This window comes from Enhydra lutris, unplaced genomic scaffold (genome assembly GCF_002288905.1).
Source record: "Enhydra lutris kenyoni isolate GAN:26980312 unplaced genomic scaffold, ASM228890v2 scaffoldscaffold4, whole genome shotgun sequence".
NCBI lineage: Eukaryota > Metazoa > Chordata > Mammalia > Carnivora > Mustelidae > Enhydra > Enhydra lutris.
Genome location: NW_019154088.1, coordinates 30958350 through 30969296, shown reverse-complemented (window position 1 = coordinate 30969296; position 10947 = coordinate 30958350). Strand labels below are relative to the sequence as shown.

Genomic DNA, 10947 nt, shown 5'->3' with positions numbered 1-10947 from the left:
TACTCACTGTGTATATACTGTAAATCTTAGACTATCAGTAAAATGACTAAACCTGAACTGCTAGCACTGTATTAATTTTAAGGCTTATAATTTTATATATTAACTTAGTAATCAAAATCTTAACTTTGACTATCACTGATTAGCTTTTCAAAATCATTCCTATTGCCTGAAAGATTTCTCTAAGACTAGTATTAAATACGTTAAGATTTAAATGATATGAGAACTATGGATCCCCCCCACCTAGACCCACCGACTCACAAAGAAATAAAACTAATATGAGGTGGGGGGGATAAATGGAATCACGGTCAAAGGATGATAAGGTTCAACTTTAACAGTGAATGTTTTGTCCAAAGTTCAATAATTAGATTTTAACTACTTTAAGAAGATCATGGTACCTGCATATCTAACAGCTAGATGCTGGGTATGAGATATTAATGCCTGTACAGTTTGCTACACACAGACGTTACCATGAGAAATCAGTTTAGAAGAGTAATTCTTTCCCCTATTAAATCTTAGAAAATTTTATTTCCAGATATATGATAAATTGAAATGGCTGCTTAGAATTCCAAGAGTTCAAATACAATAAAAAATTAAGTAAGACCTATAAAGCACTGACCCATATCAGAAAGTGTTCAGCCTAAAAATTGAAGTAATTAAAATGACTGAATTCAAGACAAACACAAAGACTAAAGTCAAACAAACTTTACCAGATCCATAGAATCTGAGTACATACATCCACAATACTGGGCTTAATATTCACAATCCATGAAGAGAAAACAAAAGTATATTCTTCAGTGTTGGCAGCTCTGCTAATAAACTAGAATGGGCTTCAAAAAAATATTTCCAGTGGCTCAAAAGAATGTCTAGCCATAGCTCAAAATTCAGGTCCATATAACAGCTGAGTCAGAAATCTGAGCAATCCATCTTTTCCTGAACATTTAAAAAGTGCATCTCCATCAGTATGTATATATCCAAAATGAACTTTGGATCTCCACTCATGGTACAGTAAAAACTCAGTAATATACCTCCCTAATAAAATTTTCATCATATTGACAAATTTATTTTTATTTTCCTATTTTACGCACCCCCCAAAAAAAAACTTTTTACCAATGAAATGGTAAAATTAGAGGCAACTATAACTTAAAATTACACAGCTTCTTAATGTTTTATTCATAGCATTCTTTACACAGAAGAAGCTTCACTGATATTTAATTTACTGCAGCATCCTGTGGGTGAAGCACAAAATTACATTAATTATAAACAAAGAAACAAAGCACTTCTGACTTTTTAAAATTATATATATATATATTTATATCCAGTTGACAAATAGCATCACATTACTGTATAAAAAACTAAAAATCACCATGGACGCTAAGGCCTAAATTCTTATTCCAATTGTTCCCTTTGTTTGTATCTAAGAGATATTAGAAATTAAATTCCAGTATCACCAAAAGAAAAAAAAAAAGGTCTACATTATTTACACACAGTATGGAAAATAAAAGCTGCTTTTTGGCTAAGTTAGATTGCTGTTACCTACAGTATATATATAGTAAATTTTAGGGGGAGAAAAGCACTACTAAACAAATACCATTTCAAATGGAAATGTATTATGCCTAGAACTTTGCTCTAAAATTAATTGTATATCCTAGTGTCTGTTGAATAGAATTTGTCTTCCAATAAATCTACTAAAAATTTGAAAAGTACCACTATGCTTCTTTATATTGCTAATCTAGACACTGTTAAGTATAATATTGTAATAACTATAAGCACTAAAGCTTAAATGAAACAATGGCAACATGTGTGTAGATGGAATTTTATTTAAAATTGTAAAATATAATGCCTTAATATTTACCCATAATTATGAGACTACCTAATATTCTTTTCATCCTTTAAGTCTCATATACATTATGTCCCTAAACAGTGAAACCTTCCAGTAACTTACCAGAAAAAAAGTTTAATTATATTATTCTGTTCTTAGAATTATTTTTCTAATATTTAAAAACATATCTAAGCCCTTGGCAAAAACAAACGCAATCAATTCAGTGTAACAGACTGAGCTTTAAACTGTACTTTAATTTTCAATTAACTGTAACCTACAGGTTAACTGAACCAAATGCAGAATTTTAAATGACCCCTACGAAGGTTTTCAAATCAATTATAGAACACATAGAAAAGCAGAGATAAGTTTTGGGGAAGGTGTAAGGTAGTTAATGTGGAATATGGTAAATGCTAGTTTTAATAACAAAAATGGTACTAAATGTACATGAAAGTTAAATTAACACAGTATAAAAGAGAATAGCTTAAATAAACTGGGATTCACATATTACAATAGCAAAGTCATGACCGAATGAACTGAAGACAAGAACAGTTCTGAAAATTCTTTTTTCAGCCTACTTCTAAAAGAAATAGTCAGGCTTTTTTTCCTGTACATAGTTTTGAGCTTTGTCTATACCATATATAGTAGAAAAATAAATTCTTTAGCAACCTAGAAACAGTTTATAAAACTCTTAAAGTTTAATTTTCTTTGCCAGACATGCCAATGTTAAACTGACAGCTATAAATTAAAGCTATATAGACAATAGGTTATTAAGTAATATAGAACAAGTTAAGAATACTACATTTACCGGATTTTTCTTTTTAAAAATTACTGTACTTTCTTAATTCCTGTGTGCTTTGCAATAGGAATAATAGGGACTTTGTTTTCTTAGAAAAGATAATAACACATAAGAGTATAACACAAATAAGATAATTTATAATATACATGTACTTCAACAGCAGCCTGGTTCATGTTGACATCTTGATTCTGAAGTTGAAATTAGAAGTACAATACCTAGGACATAACAGTTGGGAAAGACAGTATTTATTTTAGGGAAAAATGAGCAAATCAAACTCTTAGGAGCCTTGAATCTCAAAATCATCTATTTACTATAATACACATAAGACAACCTTAAAATTGCAGTATGAATGAGGTTTACAATATGGACCAAAGAATTTCCTCTTCATACAGAAAAATGTAATTGAACAATGAAAAACACACCATTTTTTTTCCTTTCCAGAAAAAAAATGGCATGGTTTGATAATAAACGAATTCTGAATAAAGTCTAAAATATTTACCTATGCCACCTATTCTGAAATTTTTATCCATATTTTAGTGTTCTGGTTGTATCTTCGCTAACAAAATGTTTAACCCCCAAAGCAGCAGTAATTTACAGCAAATCTGGTACCAACGTCAAAAGAAAAAACTCTTTTAAAAAATGGTGCAAAAGCATTTTGATTTTAGTACAACATATCACAGAAAAGAATATGAATACAAGTTTGCAATTTTATATATACACACTTCAAAGAGGTTGTCAGTACCCAAAGTATTTTTATTGCTATATTAGCAATGGATTTTTGGATATGTTTTTAAGGGCCACATAAAAATAGATTCAAGGAACAGATTAAATTGAAGTCCTAGATTAAAATGTTTGGTTTAAAGAATTTTCTACAACAAATTTCATGTTTATGTACGAAAAGTTATATAACCCTTATATGAAAATGTCATGAAGTATTTTCTACACTATACTAAATGTATTTCCCAAGAGGGAAAAAATTAAAATATCTAAAATATATTAGATTAAGATTATAAGACCATCATAGATCTTTTGAACATGCATCTGTTTACAGAATTAACAGTATACAAGATGTTTATGTCATTATGGACCATAAAGAAATGAGTTGGTGACAACTATCCTTTGCACAACATTATCAACTCACTTTAGCCACAAGTATGTCCTTGGTATGTGTGTACAAGAAGTATCTTTGTTTACCTCTCATCAAATTATCCACAGGTTTACTTAGAAGATGAAGGAGCAGAAATATGTTAAGTGTATTTTTCTTTCTTTCAAACAACACCCCAAGCATGGCATAAGTAGCCTGAAATTATAAAATACTTAACTGGGCTTTTAGGTATCTACACAGATTGCTAAAATGTAAATTCAGTTGCCCAAATTAACACATCAAATAACAAAATCAGCCATAAAGCAGGCTGAAAAGCATTAAGTGTTTCATATATGTGAGTTTTTAAATCATTTAATTTCTATAGAAAAATTTTATTCACAATATAATGTGACAGAAAATGCCACAGGAATGATATACTGATTGCAATAAGGTTGCATGCAACAGCAGCTTTGTATTTTATAGCTATTTTTGTTTATAAAAATTAAACCTCTCCAGTCATGCTTATCCATGGTCTTAGATTTGTAATGTAAGTGAATACCATACAGTTCAAAGAGAAAATGTTTCATCATTTTGAATGTGAATTACCTGTAAGAAAAATCAAGTATACTACTGAACCCTGAAACATGCATGCTTAGTTTTGCTTTTTGTCAACTTCAGGCTGTCTGCAATCAATACCTACTTATATAATACCAAGAGGATCTGTCTGTAACTGTGGTTGAATCAGCTGAGGTTGCAAGGGTGGTGGCAACTGAAGCGGTACCATTGGTTCCACCAACTGTCCTGGGTTTGAAGGTGGTGGAGGAGCCACAGTGTTCACAGTTTCTACAATTTCTCCATTATAAAAGAAAAACTGACACTGCTGAATGAATGTTTCAACAACAGATTGATGGATCTTAGTGGTAGACAGAAACTCTCGATTTTCAAAATCGGGTCTCATCAATGTTGGCCAGAAACAGATGGATAAGTTGTCTGCCGTCATTAGGTTGATTTTATTTTGCTGACTAACCCTGAAATTACGACAGGAAAAAACAGTTAGTAACCAATCAAAATTCATGACAATTTAAGTATTGTAGATCTCGGATGATATAGTTTTAAAATCTTTTATCCTAACTTCAAATTTAAACCATTTTTCTTCTTGTATATTCTAAGATGTTAAACTAAATTCCAGTATCAGGAGACAGCAATAAAATCCATTCCTTATGAAAACCAAAGATAATCTTTAAAAAAAGGTTGTACATAGGGGGGGTTTTATACTTACAGAAGCCTCCTTAATTTGTGGGGGGGGGAACCCCACCTTTTTCTCATAGTAAAAGAAAACATGTGGTAATTTTAATGAGCTTCTGGCAACAGAAACAGAAAATTCTAATTGCATATACAAATTCCTTGACTATTATGAGAGATGAAGAGACAAAGTATGGTATGCCATCCCTTTGAACCTTGGAAAAACCAAACTCTAGAAAAATGACTCTATTATAATGCTCCAAGAGGCTTTTTAACTTAAAAAAAAATTAGTTTCTAGTATTGCAAAAAAGAATTTTTCAATCATTAAATATTTTACCTTGCTACAAATTTAATTTGAAAGACAATAGTTCACAGAAATACATTCCACCTTAAAATTCTTAGGATTTAATAATAATTTATAAATGATCATATATTATTAAGATTTACATCTACTTCTTTAAATATGTGAGCAAGCACTTCTACCATTATCTGTAATAAACAAACTTAAGAGGCAAATCTTGAATTTTTAACTCAAAATTATTAAATTGGGAAAGAATCTTAGTATTTTTATCTGACCTTCTTATTCCACACATAAAGAAACAGCCCACTATGCAAGGTAGTGAAAAAAATCATAATTAAATTTGTACATCAAAATTTTTTAAATATAAACCAAAGAATCCCCTCTCCCCAACCACAAAATTGCTCATCTGAGGTAAAATATGTGTCTTAAAAATGTGTTCTATGGTAAAAATTATTCCTATTTGTTAAGAGAGAAAGTTAGAATATTTAGAATAAAATTAACTTTTTATTAAAATATAGTGGACCCAGTCAGGTGTTTTTGTGCAGCAGGCAAGTACAGATTCTGAAAAAAAAAGAAAAAACCTTAAAGTTGAGAGAAATTAGAGTACGGACATCAGGTCTAACTGCAGGGTCAAAAATTATAAAAGAAAGGTACCAAATAAGAGATGAGGGTGGCCAGGGAAGGCTTCTTTAAAGAGATAATGTTTGATGTGTGAGTTAAGAGTGAAGGGCAACTGGTAAAATGGTAGGAAGGAAAGGTAATTCAGTCAAAACAGTGGTTCTCAACTTAAGTGTGTATCAGAACCTCCTGGAAGGCTTGTTAAAACACAGACTGATAATTACGTCTGAGGGGAGACCTAATAATTTGCATTCCTAAGAAGTTCTGAGGTGATGCTGCTGCTGCTGGTTTGAGGACCAAGGCAGTTACATTAAGATGTAATGACAGACAGGTGCAAACTGATACTTTTGATTTGATTAAGTGCTATTAGCTTAGTACAGTTACCTGATGTGTGCATGGGGGAAATTTCTGGAAAGAAGGTGTAACTGAAGAAGTTAGAACCAGACCACTTAGATAGTTTTTCTTTAGGATATAGGATGTTATTCAATGGGAAGAGATATTTATAGAAAGATCATTCTGACAAGATCAAAGGAAGAGTCCAATTCTTACTTCAGCATTCTAATCTGGCCAGACAACAGTATCTTCACAAATCATCCTTACACTCCATATTGGGTAAGGTCTCTGACAGTACCATGTACACATCTGTTATTATATCAATAACCACTTGTATGGTAATTTTCAAAAGATGATATTCCACTAATTATATGTTTATACTAGTATGCTGGTATTTTCTCAAGGAGGGAGACATCAGAAAACAATTACCAGGAATGTTAATAAAATTTTATACTACATTGACTGCAACAATAAAACTTTAAACATTGGTTAATATTCTAAGAGGTAGAAACTGATATGTACTTGGGTTTTATTTAACATTGATGTTATTAAAAACAAACACAGCATTGATGTTATTAAGAACAAACAAACAAACAAAAAAACCCAAACACCCAAATTTCAGTTCATTGAAGTGTCGACAGAAAATATTATGAAGAATGGACTTTTGAAAAAATTAGCACAAATACTAATAATTCTATTTAGTCCCAAGAACAACTTTGTGAAGTGTTATTTTTCTCATTTTTATAGTTAAGAAAATGAAGACTTGCACAAGGTAAGTAATCTGCCTAAGGTCAAAGAACTAATAAAAATGTTTCAAAACCAGGCCTGTTTGACTCAACAGTTGGAGCTTTAAGCTATTATACAATATTGTCTTTCACTTAAGAAATGGCATTGTGAGTAGTATCATTTTAGAAAAAAGAATAAACTTGAAGCTTAACATACTTAAGGCTTTTAATACAGGATTAGTATCCTGCACTTCAGGTTAACAGGGTAGATTATAATATGAATTTAAGCTTCTGATGAAATACCACCTTGTGGGCTATATACAAACAAAACAGGCAAGATATTCAAAAGCAACACAATGTGATACAAAAAACAAATGAAATGTGTTAATAAGACTTAGATTCTACTTATAAGATGTGTCACTTATTATGTGACACTGAGCATACAATTTCCCTCTGAGCATGTAACTTTCCCTCAGAAAGTAAGTTAGTTTTAGAAGAAAGAAATTTCCATTACATCACTGACTAGAAACCTCAATTCTTCCAACTTCAAATGAGGCTGATTTGATTAAGAGTCATTTCATACCTATAATTCCAAGAATCTACAGAAGAAAAGTGTTAAAAAATAACAGTAATAAAAAAAAAAGGAAGATGTACCTATTATACTATTCATAATCATTAAATGTACTAAAAAAGGCATATGTCTTTCTTTAAACAAGTTGGTGAAAAATCTATTTTTTTTAAATTTTTTTTTATTTTTTAAAAGATTTTATTTATTTATTTGACAGAGAGATCACAAGCAGGCAGAGAGGCAGGCAGAGAGAGGAGGAAGCAGGCTCCCTGCTGAGCAGAGAGCCCGATGTGGGGCTCGATCCCAGGACTCTGAGATCATGACCTGAGCCGAAGGCAGCGGCTTAACCCACTGAGCCACCCAGGCGCCCGGTGAAAAATCTATTTTAAAAATCCAGAAAAAATAGAAACAAAACTGAACTGTATGTTTAGTTTGCCTTTTCTCTTATATTTATAAAGTCTAAAGTTTGAAATTTATAGTGCATTTGCAAAAACAAAAAATAAAAAATACCTGTTTAGATGTGTTATTACGTATCTGAATACATCATAGTTTACAGGATGAAATTTCTTAACAATTTCTTTCAATGCATGAAGACGTTCTGTTTTATCTGGGATTTCTGTAAAATTAAAGTAGAGAGAAATCTGTTGAAACTTACACATTTAAAATATTTGATAAAGCTTTCTGCTTTGCTTATTGTAAAAGACAATGAACAATCTTTCTGAAGCACATTAGGATAGGTAAACAAAAACAAAATATTCTAAAGAACCTGCTAAATACTTCATCATTTATTACAACAGCCTTTCTCCAAATAAAGCTAGTCAGAGAGGGCCTAAGAGACACAGAGACAGTAAGTACCTATCTTCCTATCTTTTTCAAAAAATGAAGACAAGAGGCCAAAGTTAATTTGACTTTAAAAAATTTAAATACACACATGTACACACCATACATATGTTAAAATTTTACTGAAATACATTACAGATACATTCATTTGAAGAGTTCATTTAATTTTCTTACAAAGCCTCTGAGTTTGAATCAAAAATGCAAATCTCAAATTTCTAGTAAAATGATCTTCAAACTTCTAGAAGCACTGAGTCACTTGAGAGACCAGCTAAAATTAAATATTCCTGGGGAACACCCCCACCCCCCACAGGTTCTGATTTTGTTTACTTGGAGGAAAATACATTTAAGAAAGAGTCTCGTAAGTTAACATTTTATTAGCTACACATTCTAGTGCATGACTGATTTTAATACATAGCAATCAATATATAATATATAACACCCGCCATCATCATCCCTCTCCAAAAAAGAAGGCTTATAACTTACTTGCTGCTTCCAGTAACTCTGGATGAAGAGAATATGGAATTAAAGGGTCTGGCAGATCTGCAAAGAAAGCTTTAAGAGCTCCAGCTACAGCATTTACTGTTACTTCCATTGATACTAGACTGATATTATGATCTACAAGACAAAAATTTAAATTTATAAAATAAATTCTTTTTTATAAAATAAAATTTTAATATATTATAAGAGAAGTAAGCTAAACAGGTATTTGTAGATCCAGAGACTTTAGAATCTTCTCATCAGCCATGTTTCTTTACAGGCTGATTCATCTCACCCCCACTCTTCTAGTAAGTTTGCCTGACATAAGGGAAGAGAGAATCAAGCAAGAAGCATCTTCTATTACAACAAAAAGTGCTGTTAGGCTTATAAATATGTTGAAGAACATTAGCTTTCACTAACATCTATCTTTTGAAATGTTTTGTTTACATAAGCTATTTAAAAAGGTAATAAGAAAACTGAAAGACAAAAGATAGGAATTAAGCACATAAATCTGAGTTTATACCTTCTAGCTTATGTTAATTTTTTAAATGAAATATTTTAATTTCAACACTTATCAGTGAAATTCTGACTTAAAAGACAAGAATGGAACATACTAAAGGTGTATCATAAGGTTAATTTGCTATTAAAAGAATTAATATTTTCCTTTTATAAGTACAATGGATACTTATGATGGAAAATGTATAAACACAGACTAACAAGAGAAAAAAATTACCCCATCACCTAGAGATAATCACTGTTTATACTTTATTTTAGCATATTTCCTTTCAGCCCTTTTCTACTCATTAAAAAAATAAAACAACCAGAAAAATCATAAATACATTTTATACTGGATTTCATTTTTAAGGCATTACCTAAGATTATTAAAATTTTACAGGCAATTTAAAAAAACCTTTTTTGTGTGTGCGAGGTAACATTTAATTGTAATATAACTGAAAATTGAAAAAACAGTACCAAGAACCTATATATAATCCTTAACTCATTACTGGCCTTTTGCCCTAGTTTTAATGACCCCAAAATATTCTCCCAGATCTAACAATTTATATAATATTTTATTACTGAACATTTGGATTTTATTTAAAAGAATTACAGATACTATGATAAACACTTTTATATAATAAATCTTATTTTCTTAGGCTACATTCTCTGTAACAACAGCTACCTGAACAATATTTAATATGGCTGTATAGAAAACTCTTCATTATCTCATTATTCATCATAGTTCATCTAATCACTCCCATTCTAAATATGATAAAGTTAGGATTTAGAAAAATTAACTTTCCTATGGCCCAAAGACAGTAAGTGGCAGAACCAGAAAACAAAACAGGAAATCTAATTCAAGAGGCCCTAGTATTCACCATTACCCGCTCCTTCATTATTGTTAAGTGAAAATGCACAAATTTGATATTATGAAGTCCAGTTTATCCAACAAAATATTTTTTTAAAATTACGTACTATATATACAATATACTTTTAAAGTAACGAAAACACACACAAATCTACATTTTACGTGGGTATCTAATATTCTACTTATAAGCCCAGTGGACAGGCCCCCTCCCCCTTTTTAAAAAATTTCAGACAATGCTGCAATGAATGACCTTTCAAGTGTATCTTGGTAAGCTTAAACTAAGGCTTTGGTAACATAAATATTTTAAGTGCAATTTCTCTAGCAAAGATAATATGAATTTTAATAGATATACATGAACTGCTTCTCAAAAGTCAACATACCTGCTTGTCTACACTCTTTCAACAATCTTTTTCACAGATTATAAATCAAAACCAAATCTTTTTGTTTCAATTTTGTATCTATAAATCAGAGACAAAGCATATTTTCATATACTTGGTTGGTCACTTTCTTCTGATGTGAACAGTTTAATCTAGCCTAGGTAATATTTCATACCTTCTTCAAGTTTATAGTTTGTCTCCTGATTTTATCTTTTATCCATCATCTCACATAGAATTCTTACATTTTTAGGTAGTCCAACTTATTATCTTGTCTATGCTTTCTGAGCTTCATATCAAATTTAGGCCTTTCCCTACTCTAAGATTATAAAAATATCCACTCCTTTTTCTCCATAATGCTCAGTTTTCATTTTTCCTATTTAAAACTTTGATTTCTTACAGAA

At 30.8% G+C, this 10947-nt stretch overlaps 1 protein-coding gene across 2 annotated transcripts in view; it reads right to left on the bottom strand.

Moving 5' to 3' along the window:
* Window positions 1–543: 543 nt before the first annotated feature.
* LOC111140361 (Rho GTPase activating protein 5) overlaps window positions 544–10947 on the bottom strand; it is a 71917-nt gene continuing 61513 nt past the window's right edge. Inside the window, exons 5-8 of one of the 2 annotated variants that reach the window (XM_022492638.1) lie at window positions 8810–8941; window positions 7997–8102; window positions 4400–4727; window positions 544–2830 (exon numbers count right to left, since the gene is read on the bottom strand). In XM_022492638.1, the coding sequence (XP_022348346.1) occupies window positions 4400–4727; window positions 7997–8102; window positions 8810–8941 (566 nt within the window). In that variant the 3' untranslated portion in view covers window positions 544–2830. Of the gene's footprint in view, window positions 4728–7996; window positions 8103–8809; window positions 8942–10947 lie in introns of both variants that reach the window. The other variant, XM_022492642.1, reaches the window with a different exon arrangement.